Source organism: Triturus cristatus, chromosome 9, assembly GCF_964204655.1.
Source record: "Triturus cristatus chromosome 9, aTriCri1.1, whole genome shotgun sequence".
Lineage (NCBI taxonomy): Eukaryota > Metazoa > Chordata > Amphibia > Caudata > Salamandridae > Triturus > Triturus cristatus.
This window is the reverse complement of record NC_140592.1, coordinates 232,177,156-232,197,646: the sequence shown is the minus strand read 5'-3', so window position 1 is coordinate 232,197,646 and position 20,491 is coordinate 232,177,156. Positions and strand designations below refer to the sequence as shown.

Genomic DNA, 20,491 nt, shown 5'->3' with positions numbered 1-20,491 from the left:
TTACTGGAGGATGTGACTGGATCGGTGTCAGAAGAGTCTAATGCGGTTGCAAGAGTAGCCGCTAGTTTGGGAATATTGATGTTTCTCCAGTTCCTGGACGTAACTGGTGCCACGGGTTTGGATGGAGGGACCGTGGGTGATTTAAAATTAATGTGGAACAGTACCGCTGAGTGGTCAGTCCAGGTGAGGGGTAATTATGAGGAGTAAGCAATGTCTGTGTTGTTACTGAATATCCCGTCAAGGGTGTGCCCTGCAGTACGCGTGGGTGCCACGACTAGTTGGATAAGTCCTGCGGCTGCCATGTCTTCCAGGAGTAAGGTCGTGTCAGTGTCAGTTTTGGCCTCTAGGTGGAAATTAAAATCGCCTAGAATAGTGAAATTAAATTTCCCAGCAGCATTCTCTAAGAGGCTGTTAATGTTAGCTAGGAATTTGGGGCAAGAACCTGGAGGACGGTAGACTAAAATCCCTGTGAGTGACTGGTTGCCAGAGAGGGTGATCGTAAACGAGAGTGCTTCGCATTCCATGTTGGGGAGGGGGGAGGTATTAGTGCGGAGGTGTTCTCTGTATATAATGGCCAAACCGCCTCCCTTTTTTAGTGGTCTGTCTAACCGATTGACACAGAAGCCAGGTGGAAGAGCCGCCGTGAAGTCAGGGTCAGCTGCCGCGTCTCCCCACGTCTCTGTGACAAACAGTATGTCCAGAGAGTGTGCTGAAATAAGTTCCAAAATGTCAAGATGGTGTTTTGGGAGGGAGCGTGCATTTATGAGAGCCGCCTGTAGTGGTTTAGATACTCTTTGTTTGGGGGGAGGACGTGTGCAGAGTTTACAGATGGATGGTCCACAAATGTGTTCTGACAGAAAGAATTGAGGGGGAGTGTGTGATGGGGTAGGGTTCCCTAAGGAGGTATTGTCTGACAATGTGGAAGGAGTGTGGTGTTAATTACAGGTTCACCACCCCTTATCATCCTCAATGCAGTGGGTTTGTTGAAAGACTTAACAAGACCCTAAAGGGTATGATCAAAGGACTCCCAGAAAAGCTCAGGCGAAAATGGGATGTTCTTCTGCCCTGCCTTCTCTTTGCATACAGGGAGGTGCCACAGAAGGGGGTTGTTTACAGCCCTTTTGAACTTTTGTTAGGCCACCCTGTCAGAGGGCCACTCTGTCTAGTGAAGGAGGGATGGGAGTTACATCTCAAACCCCCTAAACAGGATATTGTGGACTATGTACTTGGTCTCCGCTCCCGGATGGCTGAGTACATGAAGAAGGCGACAAAAAACCTTGAGGCAAGTCAGGAATTGCAAAAAGCCTGGCATGACCAAAAGGCTGTACTGGTGGTGTACCAGCCAGGGCAGAAGGTATGGGTGTTGGAGCCAGTGGCCCCAGCAGCCCTCCAAGACAAATGGAGTGGATCCCATACCATATTGGAACAGAAGGGAGAGGTCACCTACTTGGTGGACCTTGGCACTCCCAGAAGTCCCCACAGGGTACTTCATATAAACAGACTGAAACCATATGTGGACAGGGCTGACATGGGCTTGCTCATGGAAACTGATGAGGGATAGGAGGAGGAGAGTGACCCTCTCCCAGACCTGCTCTCTCACAACCCTGATGATGGGTCAGTAGATGGTGTAGCCTTGGCAGGCAGCCTCGCTGCCCAGCAACAGTCTGACTGCTGACAAGTTCTCCAGTCATTCAGACATATGTTTTCACTGACTCCAAGTCAGACCACCTGGTGCACTCATGAAGTGGACACTGGGGACAGTCTGCCTGTGAAGAATAAGATCTACAGGCAACCTGACCATGTCAGGGACTGCATAAGGACAGAAGTTTAGAAGATGTTGGAATTGGGAGTTATTGAGCCCTCAGATAGCCCTTGGGCTAGCCCAGTAGTCCTGGCACCCAAACCTCACACCCAGGGTGGCAAGAAAGGGATGAGGTTCTGTGTAGACTAAAGAGGACTCAATGCAGTCACCAGGACTGATGCACATTCCATTCCCAGAGCAGATGAGCTCATAGATAAGTTGGCCTCAGCCAAATATCTGAGCACATTTGATATGACAGCTGGCTACTGGCAGATAAGGTTAGCTGAATCTGCAAAAGCCAAAACAGCATTTTCAACCCCTGGTGGGCACTATCAATTTATTGTAATGCCCTTTGGTTTGAAAAATGCACCTGCCACTTTTCAAAGGTTGGTGAACCAAGTCCTCACAGGCCTGGATGACTTTAGTGCAGCATATCTAGATGATATTGCTGTCTTCAGCTCCACCTGGGAGGATCACCTGATCCACCTAAGGAAAGTTTTGGAAGCCCTGCAAAAAGCAGGACTCACTATCAAGGCTACCAAATGCCAGATAGGGCAGAGTCAGGTTGTGTGCCTGGGCCACCTTGTAGGTGGAGGCCATCATGGACTGGGTTGCTCCAACCACCCAGACCCAGGTCTGAGCTTTACTAGGCCTGACTGGTTACTACAGAAGATTTGTAAAGGGATACGGATCCATTGTGACCCCCTTAAATGACTTAACCTCTAAGAGGATTCCCAAAAAGGTTCAGTGGACTGTCAGCTATCAGAAAGCTTTTGATGACCTAAAACAGGCAACGTGCTCTGCTCCAGTGCTCCAAAGCCCCAACTACTCCAAAGAATTCATAGTCCAAACTGATGCAACTGAGGTGGGGGTAGGTGCTGTATTATCACAACTGAATGAAGAGGGCCAGGATCAACCAGTAGCTTTTATTAGCAGAAGGTTGACCCCCAGAGAGAAACGTTGGTCAGCCATAGAGAGGGAGGCCTTTGCTGTGGTCTGGGCTTTGAAGAAGCTGAGGCCATACTTGATTGGCACTCACTTCATTGTTCAAACCGACCACAAGCCCCTCCTATGGCTAAAACAGATTAAGGGTGAAAACCCCAAACTACTCAGGTGGTCCATTTCCCTACAGGGGATGAACTATACAGTGGAACATAGACCTGGGAGCAACCATGCCAATGCAGATGGCCTCTCCAGATATTTCCACTTAGAACATGAAGACTCAACTGGTCAAGGTTAGTTTAATGTCCCTGCGTTTGGGGGGGGGGGGGGGGGGGTTATGTAGGAGAGTGGCATCGACTGCATAGTTACCCCCAACTTTTTGCAGATGTTTTGACTGTTTTCTGACTCTAGCCAGGCTGTGGCCCTGCTATCCATGACCCCAGCCTATCTGCTTCCTCTCTAAACTAATGTGAGTACCCTAGGTACATACCAATTGGATACTGAGGACACCCTATCAGCCCCTTGTAGATGGTACCCTAGGTACCCAGGGCATGGGTCCCTCAGAGGCCTACCAGGGGCTGCAGCACTTGTTGTGCCACCCCTGGGACAGCCATACAAATGGACACCGCCAGACCACTACTGTAGTCTGGGTAAGGTGGTGCTTGAACCCCTTACAGGGATATAGGTATCCTGTATCCCACTTAAATACAACACATATATCCTCATAGGTCACCCCTAAGGAAGGCCTTGCTAATCCTACAAGGCAGGGTGCTGAGATATGTGTGAGGGGAAACCCCTACCTGAGTAGGGCCCCTCTGCAACCTTTGTTAAAACTATTGCTGGGTTGTTTGTAGTGCAGAAAAACAATAAAGTTCGAGGTAAGGGGGTCTAAGGGAGAGAGTTTAAAGACCTCTAAAGGACTGTTTCCCCTAACAAATCACGTGTAATACAAAGAAATCCTAGGGTCTAGGCAAGTATCAATGGTATACGTAAATCAACCAATTTTCCTTGTTTGAAGGATGTATGTGAGCCAATAATAAGTATGTAAAATCATCCACGGGCAGATCCCTTGTTAGGATGTAATCCCTCACTCACCAGAGGTGACATGCTTCATCATGGGGATTCTCCTCCCATAGGAAACTCCTAGTTCCTTAGGGGGCTACAACTCCCTCACTATGAGGGAGGAGCTCTGGGATGTTTTATAGGAATAGATAGGGTATCCTAAACCCTTCAATGATGAGCCAAAAGTGTGAGTGAAGTCGCAGCGCAAAACAAACAATAATGTGTAAACTGTGAAAAAACAGGTGAGATGTAAAACTGGCTAGGAGGCATAAAGCAACAATTTTAATAGAAATATGCCTGCTGTCAGGGTTAAAAATGCAGTACACCAGCGGTATGGATATGAACCGCTATGGTGTGATGATTACTGGTCAACATGTTTCAGCCTATATAAACCATCTTGGATTCAGGCTTTCGTCAGGACCTTACAACATTTACCGCTGCTGCATATAATATGGTGAATAATAAATTCAAAAAAGGATATTAAACCAAGATGTGGTCTTTAGTCTGCAAATACCCCAATATCATGATACCTGCAGATCAAAACAAAAAAACTTAATCCGAATCTGTCATAACAAAATGAATCCGCATGGGATGAATACATAAAATTTAAAGGCAAAAAAATCTCACCCGCTTGTGCTGGGTATAAAGCCTCACCTCAACCTGTCAAGCCGCTCAGAAGGCGAGCACCACTCTACAAGGATACAGTAAAAGATATTGTAGAGTGTCAGTGTTATTCATTACACTGAAAAATAATTGTAATGTGTGTGACAACTTCAAGTCTATCAGTGAAAATCACTCTGTGTCTAGACTAGGGATGAACAAATATAATCTGAGTTCAAAAATCAAAAAAAGGTTTCTACAAACATCTAAGGGACGACATAATCGCTCAGGAGTACAGCCAAGACACAAGGAGGGGGAGTTATGTGACATAATAGTATAGCAGCCCCTATAGCTCAGCAAAACCAAATATAATGTCCAGCAATCGTAACTGCAAGACCAAATGATCAAATAAACGACCAGTTATGTGATCAATGATGGCTGCTAAAGACTTATGTGTAATCAAAGCCGCCCCTAAGGGCAGGGAGCGGCCTAAATGACAATAAATCAGGGACCATATACTGAACCCTGTAGAATGTATAGCACCATGTGAATATGGAGTTTAGTGTGCACCCTAAGCAACACGCTACAACTACCAAGAAAACTACAACATACAGTAAACTCAAAACGTACGAATTAGTACAGTACAATACCAAAAGGTAACCATCTAGACTCAAATGGCAGTATAGAAAACCAAGCACATGACCCATAGAGGTCTCACCTATCCGTCGGTACTGCTAGCAGGAAGAGCCTGCTGCCGGAGGTGAGCGTAGGGTGGTGGGTGGGGTCTATTTATATCCGCCAACCCTGAGCTTGAATGAGGAACATGTGCGCTTAATGAGTGTCCAAATAGACGCGCATGCTCCGTCGTGAGCGCGCTCCGAATGTTGTTGCCTGCGCGTTTCAATGAATGTTTGACAAGTTTCTTAGGATACTTCCTTGTCAATAACTGATTGGCTAGTTCTTTCGCATGATCATAATATTTCATTGGCGTAGAACAATTCCTCTTGATACGCAAGAATTGTCCGAAAGGCAAATTCTGGCGTAATGCTTTGGGATGGAAACTGTCAAACAATAATAAAGAATTCTTAGCCAATGGTTTCCTGTAAAGTTCAGTACTTAATCCACCGTCTGCCGGGGAAATAAGAATATCAAGAAAGGGTAAACATACCTTACTGAACTCACAGGTAAATCTCAAAAAAGCATTCTGATTATTGAGCCAGACCTTGAACTCATTGATAGTTGATGTTGAGCCTGTCCATACCACAAAGATGTCGTCAATATAGCGTTTCCAACAACGTATGTGTTAGCTGTATGGATTAAGAGTGCTAAAGATATGTACTTGTTCAAAGTTGTGTACATACAGGTTCGCTAGCCTGGCTGCGAAGACACTACCCATAGAAGTGCCAGACACTTGCAGAAAGAGTTGTTCTTCAAATTTGAAATTTTTTTCTTTCATTGCAATCCGAGCACAATTAACAATGAATGAAACAGGAGTAATGGAATCACGGACATTGTTCAATAGCAACGTCTCAATGGTCGATAAAGTTTCGTCCTGGGGAATGCATGTATATAATGATTCCACGTCGAAGGAGACTAAAAAATCATTCTCAACACTGAACTCAATGGTCTCTACCAAATTCAAAACATCTTTCGTGTCTCGTAAATAGGTAGGCATGTCCAAAACCAAAGGATGCAAAAAAAAGTCCACAAAAGTGGATAAGGGTTCCAATGAGGAACCCAGTCCAGATATAATTGGACGTCCCAGAGGTGGCCTTTGGCTCTTATGCACTTTGGGTAGCGTATAAAAGTACGGGACAATGGGGTAACTTTTGACCAGGAAACCTGCTTCCTGTGCTGTTATCCAACCATTAGAGAGAGCTTCCTCGATCATAATCTTGATTTCCAGTTCGAGTCTCTTGGTGGGATCCTCACGTAGTGGTTTGTAAAAATTTCTGTTGCCCAGTTGTCTGAGGCATTCTGATCTGTAAGAGGTTTGTAGTGCAGCCATACCATATACTCTTAACCGCATTATAAGTAATCGCGATAGCGTGATAACTTGAGAGTGGCTGCACAAAACCATGTCATGTGTGGTGTCAAACATCGTGGAATCATACCCCCCCTCCAGCCATGGGAGTGAGGGCATGATTCCCCCCTGCTAGAGGGGTGATATGGTAAAAGCGGCAGATTTTAGACACCAATTTAAAAGTGCACACGTAGTACAAAATGGATGCTACCCGCCACCTACACGACTCTGGCTGCCTGTTGTTGGGCAGAACTCCAGCCACGGCAGCTGGACAATAGGGATCTTGTTGCAGGGAGGTGTTCCCACCTCCCCAGACAGACTATGTGGATTGGAACTGGGTGGGTGCACCATAGGATGTCTTTCAAACTTGCACGTAGGCTTCTCCAGTGCCTACTTCTGCATACACCGCCTCGAACCGTTTCAGGGGCATCCTGTCCCCTGCCCAGGCGGGAAAACACACATAGGGGAGAGGGTGTAGCCACCCTTTCCCGCCTGAACTCTCATTGGTAGGCTCTGATTCAGACACTCCCCTAATCTCTGGATAAAGGTGGGTGCAGGGTCCCCAGAGCCTCAGATTAATCTTGGACTTCAAAGACTTGAACCTTCGACGAGCTGCCGCACAGCTGAATGAAGAAATCTCCCTTGGGGTAAAGGAGTTACCCCCCTGCTTGGCAGGCACCTGAAACACTGCAAGTGACCCGGTTGGAACTCCGCTGCTCCTACGGACATCGAAGACTTCTGCCTCCCTTGAGGTGGGTTTCGAAGTATCCCAGAGGCCAGTGAGTGTGCACAGCAAAGCTCAGCACCGTGGACCCCGTGGGTGCCGAGATACCCAATACCCCAGGACACCGGCCACCTCTTGCACAGCACACAAACCCAACCAGTGGGGAAGTTGTGCTTTGGCCCATCATTGAGCCAACCTCTCAGCATTACTTTTGCCAAAGGACGACGCTCTAGCCCTCTCCGGCGACCCGTGGGCTCACTCATCTTTATGCACTCCAAATTGCTGCCTCCCGCGGTCCCTTGTCTCTCGACTGGTGGGCCCTAGCGGAGGTCAATATTTACTTTAAAGGGCTCCCCTGGTTGCTCCAGGCCTGCTCTACCGTCTCCTCGCTGGAGACCTCGCTCAGACCTTGCGAGTCTGCACCGTAGCTGTTTTCTGATTCTTGCGTGGGTTGCGGTTGCCAAGGCTTAGTGGATCCAATCCAGACATTAACACCGCAGCGGCTTTCATCCTGGCTAGTGACCCAGACTCTGTCCCCTCTGCTTTCAGCAGCAGTTCTTTATGTTTTTCCATTGAAAACGACACATCGACCCGACACCAAAAACGACCTATGCACCCGGCTTCCCTGGGGCAGGTAACAGGGGTACCTCGGTACTCTCGTGGGTGTGGGCCCTCCAAGAGCTTAACTCTAAACTCCTGAACTTGAACTCCTGCAAGAATTGTCCAGATTTTTGTAATTTCCAACCGCGACATTTCCCATAGGGTTTAATAGGGATCCCGACTGTAGTTTAAACACTGCACACGCTTCCCGTGGGTTTCGTAAGGGGCCAGCGATCCTAAGTGCCCTAGGCACTGTCTGCAGAACTGTCGTGGTTCTTATACCACTTTTTTAATATATGGTTTGGTGCCCCCTCTGGGGCCCTGTGATGACCGTGCTATTTATTGTTGTTTAAATGCTTTATTGAATTGTATCTTTACCTCCAGCCTCACAAGAGACTAGTGGGATTTGTTCTTAGAATAAATACATATATTTTGAATATATACCTGTGTGGACTACTCTTTCATGTGGTCATTCAAGAGGTTATCCATGGTAAAACAATAAGCTTAACACTCCTTCAAGACTTAGCATGAAGGCTGCTCTCCACAGCTACCACTAGGATAGCTTTCTTTAAAGGTTGTCTTTTAACCTATCACCTTAAGAGTCGAATTCGACTGGTGCAAGGTGTCCCCTATAACTAGTGGACAGCATATGCCAGGCCAACTTCTCACAGGTAGTTTCTGGCAACCACTGAACATGACAACCCTGATCCCTCAGGGATCGTGGAAAATAGTATAGTACTTTTCGCTCAGTCACTCGTGCTCACTTATTCTCAGAAAACACACAGGATGGCGATTAGGACATTTCAATAAGTATTTATTGGTCCAACATCAGTCTTGTGTAAAACATATTTGCTGTGACAATCGGGAGAAAGAAGCATAGGAAAGACATTGCTGGTACCAATACAGTAAATACATTTCTACCATAGTGTTAATAAGATGAACATAAGCAGTTTAGATAAAAACAGTAGCACTTGCATATTCCTAAAATGCATGTCCAAGGCAATTTGCCTAAAAGTCCTTGCCCAGATTGGTATGTGTAGCATGTATATGCGTATATGTAGCCAAGATTCCCCTAGGGAAGAACCATCCCCCCTCACCTGATGGTAGAGATCGAAGGACCCCGTCTCTGCTTCGAGGATGACACTCCACAAGGGATGTCAGACCGCTGCGTGTCGAAGATGCAGCATGTAGGACCCTGTGTCAGAGTGGTCACTCCAGGGTTTCTTCTAAAATCGATATGTATAGAAAGCAATCATAAATGTAATGAAAACAATCAAAAATGTTTTTCCAAACAAATGCGATCATGCACAGCGGGCTGTTGGCCAAGGATGAAAAAAGTGGTGACCTTTATGCAGAATAATTATGCCATGCCAGAGGACATGTTTATATACGTCAGGTACAGGGATTATGATAAAATACTAAGAGCCTGGTGTCGAAGAGATGTGAGCAAGCTACTAGGTAAAAGGTCACCTGTTCAGAACAGTTGTTGTCGTGTGGATGGGACAATGTATGAAAAAAAGGGGTATATATGACAGGACTAGCCTAAAGGACATTACAGTGCGGCTTTCTAGCCTGATACGGCTTCAATCGTGTCTGTCTTCCAAGTAGAGTTTCCTAAAAGTTCTAGGGGAGTAGGCATACTACTGCACAAGAGATTTCCCTTAACTCTTAACTAAAGTCCAGAGTGATGTTCGGAGTAGATTTATTCAAATACTGGGGATACTTTAGTGTGTATGTTCCACCTCCTCTCAGAGCACAGCGAATGAGCCAGGCACTCTGCTTGCTGATTCTCGAGCCAGCACTATAATCATGGGTGGGGACTTTATTTAATGCCACTGTGTTTGAGCACCTTGATGTATTTCCCTCCCGAACTACAGAGACCCCCTGAGGTACACTACTGCATAAATGGACTGTAGCCATGGGACTCTGTGATGCTGCAGGAAGTGGCATCGCACCGAAAGCTTACACATTCCACTCTGCTGTCCATCAATCCGTGTCAAGCATAGACACATTTTTTCTCTCAGCTGCTGATTTGCACTGAGTACAAGATGTACAGTTCAGAATATAGCTAGAAGTCACTTACTGCTTTGGTGTTTATTTTATGTCTTTGAAGTAGTAAACTACTTGATGAGTGTGCCCTTCTGTCTTCTTGCAGTCTCTATTGAACCTAAGGCTTTGGAGTCAATTTCTTTGGACAAGTGTGCTGTAAAAGGTGGCTTTGCTTACTCTCTGCAATTCTGGAAGGGATTTATGCCCTAATGTCTGAAAATTCACCAGCAGCCACTGTATCAGCAACCTCTCTATCTAGTGTAATATAAAGGAAAGAGGAGAAAATTGAGTCGATTTTAAAAGTGCTTGAACTTTGATCTTCATTCTTTTCTTTGTAAACAAAACCAATGGTGTTCTTTTATCACCTCTGTAATTTCTTGCTCTTTATCGGTATTGGCATTATTTTTCCCTCTTTTGAATCACTGGTACCTGCAACAGGTAGTCCTCGGCATGGATAGGCATAGTGGGCTACCCTGTCCTCTGTCGTTTTCCATTTACGGTCTCTTGATTTTCATTTGTTTGGCCAAGTGAGCATCACACTCATGCAAGCTCACTGAGAGACGCCATGTAAAATAGCCGATGATCCCATGCTCTGATGTTAGGGCGTCACCCATAGTGCACACTTTTTTTAAGAATGTAGCTTCTGCTCTCTCTGTCAAGGCTATGTAGGACTGACAGTCGTGGAAATGAGATTGGTAATGAAGTGCTTGCATTTGCTTAACTTCTTTTTCTGGGGTAGGGACCACCTACCTTCACAGTATGAAAGGTGCTGCCAATTTGCCTTCACTGGGTCTTTAAATCCATACAGGTGGGAAAGGTGTGGATAGTATGTATTCATGCTATGTGTGTTGTCGGTTGAGTGTGAGAACTATGTGCTTGTTGGCAAGCGTGCATGTGAGATAACATAAAATGAGGTGAACTTTGTGTGACGTTGCCTAGGTCACCGGTGATTTGGTAGCACTCCCATTACGCTTCATATGGTTTCCATACATTTAAAAAATCAGGGAAGTTATAGGAAGAATGTGGATTTTAAACAATCCTTCGCATTAAAGCTTTATGAAGTAGTAAAACTGTAGAAGCAGAGCTCATTTAACTTAGAGACCATAGGCAGGTACACTCCTAGATCACACATAAGGATCATAGCACCTCAACAGAGAACCCTTCCTAATATAATCCTTCCCTTAATGTCAGTTCTCTACTCCATGCCACCTAAGACTTTCTAAAAATCTTGACACAGATTCCATGTGGGAGGACATGAACGTCTTCTCTTTATTATTATTATTTATTTTCTAAAGCACAGGATTGCCTAAAAGGCGTCCTGGCGCTAGACAGATTATAAGGACAATCACACTAACAACAGCCATTGACTAACAGCGTTGTTTTAAGAGAGAGTCTGTATTTACTCTGAATCAGAAAGCCAGCTTCTGCTGATCTCAGCAGGCCTCCAGGGCAGTGGCTCCTTAATTTGCTCCACAGATAAACAGGGCATTTCATGCTGAGAGCCCTGCAGCCCTGTACACTATGCAGAGAGATTTTAAAAGAATCCTCTTGCCTACTGGTATCCAGTGCAGCTGTTCGTGGACGAGACCAGGTCAAACCCGCCCCTAATTTTGTATACAATCCAACCATTTGATCAGCATATCAGATGCACTCAAAATCAGTGAGTTACCGTTGTCTGACTTAGGATGATAGTTTGTACAGTGAGAGATCTGTATTCTACGGTAAGAAGTGGTAGTAACTTCCGTCAGATTTTAAGCAGTGCGAAGCAAATTGATTACATTCTATTAACATGAGACATCAGTGATAGATCACTTTCAAAAAAGACTGCAAGGTTTCTGACCTCTGAGGAGGAGGCCACTTCTGGAAAATTAGTTTGAGGTGACCAAAAATCCACCGATAGTGGTCGTGGGATCTTATTTTCCACACAGCACAGTTCCTCAATTTTTTCTTCGTTAAATTTGAGAAAATTAAATATCAGCAAACTAGTAATCTCTTTCATACATTGATGGAAACTATCATACTATGTGGGTGTTTTGGGGTCCACGTAATTATAAGCTGGGTGTTATTAGCATAATTCATGAAGACTACACCCTTTGGCAAAGCAACTCAGCCAACGCCCTCAGATAGATATTAAATAGGGTGGGGCTTAGTGCGGAACCCTGGGGCACCCCTTGTACTAAAGCTTTAAGTACCGAATTTTATTCGGTGGGAGAGGAGCCACCTGAGTTCTGTTCTTCAAATAAGACACACACCACTTTCAAGCTTTATCCTTTATACCGATAGCAGATAGTGTTGCAACCAGTATCTCATGGGAAACCGTATCAAATGTAGCTGACAAGTCTAATGATGCCAGGGACACAAAATTACCCATGTCAACTGCCAACCTCCGATCATTCAGAACAGATACCAGGGCTGTTCCTTGCATTGTACGAAAACCTGATTGAGCCAAATTCAATAACCTACTCCTCTCGAGATAGAATAGAGTTTACATATTTTTCTAAACTTTTCACTAGAAATGGGAGCAGTGAAATAGGCTGGTAGTTATTGAGAATATTAGGATCTGCTGTCTGTTCCTTTGAGGGTTCTTCCGCATGCTTTTTTCCTGTCACGACGATGTGATCCAGAGGACAAGGAAGCATTACATATGGGGCCTAGGATTCTTTTAAATGTCCATTAAAGAAAGCCACACTTTAGGTAGCATCAAATTGTTGAGTGATCCTAAACTAATAAATCGCACTAATTCATCAAAACGGCTGTCTAAGATCTGACCTAAATCACTCATTAATCCTGTCCTGCTTCCTGTTCCACCTTCAAACTGAAGCATCATCACCTCGTCCAATCCTTACCCGCTGGTCAGTGTTCTGAGGGAGGATTCTTCTACCCTATTTGCGGCACCTGATAAACTTGACATGATCTCTACAATTTTATTCTAAAAAAAAAAACACTGATGGGTCATCACAAAATATTTGTGATTGTTTTATTGAGAGAGTGACAATGGGCGGGTTTATTAGAGAACATGTGATGTCAAAAACCTTTTTGGATGTATTTGTAGCCGAGAGAATCTCCTTTGAGAAATAATTAGCTTTTGCAGCCACCATAAGCTTTTTGTTTGATCTGTGGACTTTATTAAGTTCCATCTTAAACTGAGACATGTAATTCGATCTCCAGCACTTCTCTACTTTATTTTTTGTATTCGATCTTGGTTTTTATTAGCTCCTAATTGTACCAAGCTACGGGTGGACGAGTCCGTCAGTGAGCCAACTTCGTTGGCACTGCTTTATCCATCACCCTGGCTGGCTGCCCACTGATCATAGGTCTCCACCATGATGTCAACTGACATGGCCGTGGTTAGCTGGGGTAGAGATTCCTTTTGTTGACTACTTTCCTTATTCACATCCATCCACCCCCATGGATGCATGAGGATGTCTGGTTGTTTCCCTGTGCTTCCCTGCCCTTTTAAGGAACCCATCCTTATACCGAAATGGGTCACAAAATGATTTCACTAGGCTAGAGGTACGATTTCCTCTCTCCCAGCTAGACCTTCTGGGCCAAAGATCAGGTCCAGAGTATGGTCTGAGCTGTGCCTGGTGTCCTTAATATATATCATATTAGCCCTTCTGCCTCTAGACAATGGATAAAGTCAGCTGCACATGAGTTTTTGATTCGACCCATACATTGAAATCTCCTGTGACCATCAGGGTAGAATGTGACAAAAGTCAAGGTGCCAAGAGCTCTAGAAATCCATCTGTGAAGCACCCGAGGCACATGATGACCTATAACAAAGCAGCCCATTAGAGAGAATGCGTCGGAGAGTTGTCATGAGAATCACAAGATTCCCTATTTAGCCACATTCATTGATGCATTTCCACCCTTTCACATGTTGCATTTTGAGGAGAACATCCCCCTTCAATTATATAGGCAGAAAATTACATTCCATCCCCTTCCTTGCGAGCAGGAAATCCCTGGAGTGTACCTGAGATCTGGTTTACAGCACGTAAACTGACCATTTGCAGGTGGGCAGGATACAGGACAGATTCCTGGGCCTCATGCCAAATCAATTCTTTCCTCAAGTCTTGCATTTTTTTCAAATGAGTAAATGTGGAAAAAGTCTGATCAGGGAACAGCTGGATCTTGAGTCCTAAAAAAACTCCTTTTTCCTAAAAAGACTTTGCCACTTTTAGTATATCCTCATGTGCCCGTTCCTGTCTAAACTTTGCTATCACTGTTCCCTTCTTCATGTAAGTCTCTTGTTGGTAAGCAAATCGATTTTATTAGTTTCTGCAAATATTCTTGACTCTTACAAGTCACTTCTTTGCAGAGGAATATCTTGATTTGTCCCACAACATCTGTCATAACTTCTTACGTAGGCCAGCCCCAAATCCTTGTATTCTTTGACTGTTGCTGACTATCAAGCTGCCCTACAAAATGGATAACCAAAGGCAGCTGATTGATTGGTGACTTGTTGCCTTGTGCCTTCTATGTAGGAAATCTTCCCTTCAACTATAGTCATTCTCAGAGCGCTGACTTCCGCAGTACAGGGAGGCTCCTCATTCACGCCCAGCCCAAGGAAGGTGTGGTCGGAGGCAATTGGTTTTATGGTGGAAGCTGATAGATTCTCCTGTAAGGCCCCACCCAAATGCAGAATCCTCTGCATCAGCTTCCACTTCGTCCACTGCCTCTAATTCAGTGGTGAATTGTTTAGTTCAAGGCTGCTCCCCTTTCCCTTTTAGCAAGGCTCCTGCCACCTCACAGCAAAGGACAGCATATGGTCCTCAGTGCTAAATTTGATGCTGCAATCTTAGAAAAAAAGGGATCCTATGGCACTCTTGTTGTTGTGACTGTATTCTGAGTATGTATACCGTAGTCATAGTGGACTTTTAGGGCGGGTCTGTGTTCTGTCAAAGCAATGTTTACCGTGGCACACATCAGAGGAGAGGCAGTCCTTTCAATCTCAGTCCAGCACTGCCCATCACCAACTCAGCTCCAGCTGTTACTGATGTATCCCTGAGGTCTCCACTCTGGAAACTCCTTGTCGAATGAGAAGGGAGTCAAAAAATCATATACATGAGCCATATCCCAGAGAGGGTTATGATGTATTAATCCCTAGTCCTCTTTTTAAACTCTATCCCATAGGCCACTCAATAAAGTCTACGTGAACCCATGGAGATAGTTTTATCCATCACCCTAACTCTTTTTCTGCACGCTGACCTTCACTACCCCTTTATCATTGCTCATCTTTGCAAAACGCCTCAGATCCTCCCCTTAGGGGAGTTGTAGCCCACACCGTGGACCTTGCAGTCCAGGTGTGAGGAAGGAACCCAATGATGAAGCATGTCACCCTCGAGTGAGTGAGAGTTCTTGTCTTAAAAAGATTTATTTCCCGGGAGCTCTATTATGCACAATTACTAGTGGGCATTCAGGACTAAACTTTGATACAGATGATAAAATGTGTCATTCTGAATATACAACCGGGCGTACTATTTGTGATTCTTCTGGTGTATGTCTCAATACATAATTTCAGACATCACTGTGTAAATAACACTTTCCGAATGTATGGCAGATTTTTGCAACATTGGTCTATCATGACTGATTGGAGTTTGAGTTTGATTGCACTTCATTTTGAAGCCACCTCAAGAATGTCAGCTCACTGGGATTGTAACTTCAGTCCTCCTTCAAAACCCAGATCAAAACTACTGCAGCTTCAGCCTGAGTGTTACATGCAGTCTTCAATATTCTGACTTCCGGAGAAGAAAGCACTCGCCTTCTGTTATTCTGGGAGAAGAAAATAAATAATGCTTTCCAAGTTCAGCCACAGGGAATGTTCTGGTTCAAGAGCTCCCCCCACCAGAGTAGTAGGTTAATAGTCGAATACCTTAGTGCCTTATTACTCAATCCAAGACTCTTCAGATGATCTTCCTTCCCATGCTGCTCAAATATTTGCCCAGTGAGAACAAACTGAAACAACTACTAGGTGTTGCATAGTAATACATTAAAAGATTTTTTTTTATATTACGTATAGTTGTAGAAGACAAAACAGATGGTTTAAACAGGTCGTTGTAGAAGCAGTTAAGATAAAAGCATACAACGAATTACACCACAAATTAAGGTTTGGAAGCAGTGAAAGATGTCCACCAGCCTTCTTGGCAGGGCTCTATTCTATTTAATTTAAGCAATGGCACATTTCTCCTAGCTAGCATATTATAATGTTACTCTGTACCAGCAATTTCATATTTTAAGTGTAGTCTAGGAAGACCTAAGGAAAACAGTACTTAAGGAAAGATATTTCTAAAATATCCTGTTACTGATTTGTTTGGTGTGACTGAAGTATTGAGATTTCATAGCTAGTACAGGTGGCCTGCGCGTCCGCTGCTGGTTCAGAAACAAATGTGCATCTATAGTGGTTTGTCAGACGTAGCTCTGAAGAAGTAGAGGCTAGAACTCCCCTGGACAATATCCCTTTGCATATTCCAATTGCCATTTTACATTTTCATGTTTCATAGACCTTTTTGGGCTGTTTCTGGGGGGATTTTTTCATTATTGCTCTTTTATAATGTGTATTTAACCTAATTGCCATAACTGCATGTCCAGAGTTACCAAAGGATTTTGTGGCTTGTGAATGTTTTGAAGTTCAAGAAGAAACTGAATTTTCCTTGTCCTTTTTCCTGATCTAGACACGGTTGTTGGGGACACTTGCTGTTTCTCGAGGCCTGGGAGATCATCACTTGAAGGTTTTTGAAAGTGATGTTGAGGTGAAACCTTTCCTGTCCTGCATTCCTGAGGTAAGCCAAGTTACTAATCCAATGTGAGTTTCTAATGAATCTCACCTTGAGGTCTTATTGAAAGGTGTGATTTTGAAGATTACTTTACGGTTGTGTTATTACAGTAAAAATACAGTGTTTAATTAAGTGTAAAGCAATTGATGACAAAGGTAATCTTGATGCTGAATAACAGTTGTAGTGTGGCAACTGCTGTGAGGGCCTTGATATCACTGGGGATATAGCTTGAACATTTGCTGAGATGTATAGAAAGTCGATATAATGCTGAGACACAGGGGTTTAATGCAGTGAGGCTCTCTTTCGTTGCCTCCATAACTGCCCGAGGAAACCGTGGCTCCTACCAATAGCCGTGTTGTACCGTGCACTTAACATACATGAGAAAGAAATCATGTGCCTCCTTAAGAGTTTCCTAATAAGGAGAGAAAAACATAAAGGCCGGAAAAAAACTACTTGCAAGATGGATAGTTATTGATTTAAGATGAAGAGCTTTACTACAGTTTGGAAGCTAGATATCAAAACTCCCTGAGTCAGAGTAAAGAGTCTAGCATAAATTTCCAGTCTGAAGAATCCAACCTGGAAAAACAGCAACAGAAAATGCATAATCCATTAGCACTTGCATGTTTGTAAGCAAGGACATAAAGGGCCTGATTTATATTTTGGTACTAATTTAAAATCGCACAATGTCTAGAGAAAAGGGTAGCTATGGAGTAGAATCCACCAGCTGCATATTCTCCACGAGATTGTTCTTATGAAGGAGTTAATTCAGCCATGGATTCTCCTACATCTTTAGCGTTTCTTCCAAGAATCTGGAAGATTTTCAGTTGCAGACGAACTTTAAATGAAGACCAGAGTCTTTAAGGGGATGATGTATGAGAAAACGTACGGCATCCGTAAATAATAAGGATAGTGCACGTTACTGAGGATTTCCATGACCATGGGTGGCCTCATTGCAGCGCCTTGAGACCTTCGCGGGTGGGTAGTCGCGCTTTACAAACCCCTGATTGATCATCACTTAATACGTTTAGAGAGCACCAAGATGACTTACAGTATGCTTATTTTGTGGATTTTCTTTCATCCCTCATTATTACTAGTGCCCAATAATGATAAAGAAAATGATAGTAGTACTTATCTATTTGAGGAGCAGTAAAAAGGACTCTAATGTTATGTTCTACCTTTTCTAAGGCATTGTGGTGCTGTGTGGGTGTTCCACTAAGGAATAATGCTAGCCTGTGGTGTTGCAATAAGAACGAGGCAGTTATAGATGTTCTAGATAAATAGATCTCAATCCCCTTAAAATTAGTTTATGTTTTGTCTGACAGAAAAATTATGAATGTTCTAATGAAATGCATTGGTAACAAATATTGTAAATTATTACTGACTAGTGACATTATTTTCTTATTATGCAGTTCTGCAGACGGAATTCTCATCGAATAAGAAAATAATGAACATGGCCTTTACCTAGCGGGCCTCTATTCTTACTCCTCAAATTGCAGAGGATTCAAAAGACCCCAGCAAACCAGTTAATACACTTTTGCCCAAGAGATCATATCACACCAGTGCCTCATGCACTTGACTGGCTACATATAGCTAGATGCTCTGCCTTTAAGGCACTGCATCATTCACAGATCCACCCAAGGGAAATGCCCATTCCTTCAAACTAAATTCCAACAATACTCCCAGATAACACAAGTCACTCACAACTAGCAGCTCAGAACTTCATTCTAATTGCATGTTCCAAAATTTTGGAACACCTCATCACCCAGGATAAGACATATACAAGGCCCGCAAAGATTAAGCAAGAAGGTCAAACGTTTCTTTTTGTGAACTAAGAATGCGAAATCATAACTTGCAACTTGTAACACAAAACTGAACTGATTAAGTCAGAACCCACTTCTCTTTACTAAAGAGTGTTCCATTGCAGGCACAGGAATGCGAGCAACTCAAAGAAGAGTCCCAGGACCAACTGAAATAGGGTACTTCCAAGTTTTACTGTAATTAGGGCATTCCACAAGCAGACTTAGGCATCTCTTTGTTGTCCTGATAAGGTATTCATCCTGACAAGACTGCTTCCACCCTTCCCTGCAAATGGATACTTCAAAGAATCCTTCTGTAATGTATGCTTTGGAGCACTACAGAACCCTTTCTGGAATTAGGTTTTGTATTGTGAATGACCATAACATGACCTATTTACACAGGTCTCACTCTTTTTCATCACCTGTCTCGAAGGCACCATAAACCCTCTTGTTACAGTAATAGCTTTCTTCATGGATGACTTTAATGGAGTCTATCCCTGCAGATCTTTCTCCTGTCTCTCGCCAGCCATTTCAAGATTATACAGCACTTCTATCTTGACTTCTGTATGCATCAGAGTATGGCCTGGCTGTCACACAAGAATCTTACAAGGAACCTACAGAATGACAAACAAGTTCCCATTAAGGTAAACTGCATGCACACTTTCTCTCACTCTTATTTCCACCTTCACAATATTAAGCATTCTGATAACTCACTTGGAACACCAAAATGTTTCCCTCCTAGTTTTCGCTGCAATACAGCATCTTTCCAACTAAGCATCTGCCCATGGGTCAGTGTGCTAACCATCTGATGATGCACTTCAGCACCTCATGATAAAACGCCATAAAATTGCAATTACAGTTACAATGTGTACCTTGTAATTTATTGCAAACCGACTGTAAGCATTTGCGAGTTCCATTTCATCAGTAAAAAAGAAGAAGAGGTGAAGACCAGTGATAAATTTGGGAGAGCTGAACAAGGTTTTGGTAGACAGACATTCCAAGAAGGAGGAGATCCCTATTTTGCGGGACATTTTGCATGAAGGAGGTTGAAGAAGATGGACCTAAAAGGAAAGTGATCCTTTCCCGCAGGTCAGATGGACAGGTCAGCTTTATCAGTACACAAGATGTACTTTGGGCTTAGCATCACCACCTTGGTATTTTATGAAGGTCTTGAGACTGAAGATATGCAGAGAGGTGTGAAGTTCATTGTTTATGTGCATGGCATTCTTATAATGACTCGGGATGTCAGCCATTGAGGAAATAATTTAATTTGGTAAGTAAGGCATGTGTTGGAACAAGGCATATTGCTTGTGGAGATGCAGTTGTACTGAGAAAAGACAATACTGTCAAAGGAAGTGCGAAAGGAGTTATAGTGGTGTTTAAGAAATTTAGAGGCATGGAATTTTGTTTTGGAGACAATGCAAGGCAATTGATGGGCAACTTGTCTTGGAGTGTAGAAAACAGGCAGCACATGGAAAGTGGAGGAGAGAGTTCAGCACATAACATTGTTTAGAGAAAAAACAGCTGCATTGGTATGTTTTGTCTAAGTGCTAGGGCCTGACCAGAACAGAATAACAAGAGTCAGTGTTTATCGACCTTGCTCACAATCTTCAGACTAAACTCCAGGAACAGGCAGAGAGTTCTCATGTGAAAGGCATAAACAGAGTCTCGCAAAAAGAAAGACATGTAGTGTTGTGCACAAAAGCAGCATCATGGCTACCGGGCTCATGCTAACTTAAAGATGTCGACAATGTCCCTAACGACCACATGACAACATGTCCATTTGTGTGAAAGTGTTTTGACAGAGCTTGAATGAAAAGGTCAGTGTTATGTGCGGACTATGTGTTTGCAGTCTGATATAAATCGCCTGGGCATAAGCTAGGTAAGGCAGTTACTAGAAATAGCAAAGCATGTTTGGCAATATTTCCTAGAACATAGTATCGCGCTAAGGGCAGAAGAATGTGACAGCTGATTTGAATTTGAGGTACTTAAGAGATTTCAGCAATTGGAATTTGAATCCACTAGTGTTTCAGAGAATCTAGGTGGTGTGTGGGCCTCTAGAGAAAAATCTCTTTGCGTCCAGGTTGACAACAAAGTTACAGTGCTATAACAGTTGGTGTC

General features: G+C 43.7%; 1 protein-coding gene across 4 annotated transcripts in view; it reads left to right on the top strand.

Annotated features, from left to right (window-relative positions):
- The window catches only part of PPM1M (protein phosphatase, Mg2+/Mn2+ dependent 1M), a 198,429-nt gene that overhangs the window by 162,808 nt on the left and 15,130 nt on the right, over positions 1-20,491 (top strand). For all 4 annotated transcript variants that reach the window (XM_085624806.1, XM_085624804.1, XM_085624805.1 and 1 more), the window contains one exon: positions 16,473-16,580. In XM_085624806.1, coding sequence (XP_085480932.1) covers positions 16,473-16,580 — 108 coding nt within the window. The remainder of the gene's footprint in view (positions 1-16,472; positions 16,581-20,491) is intronic.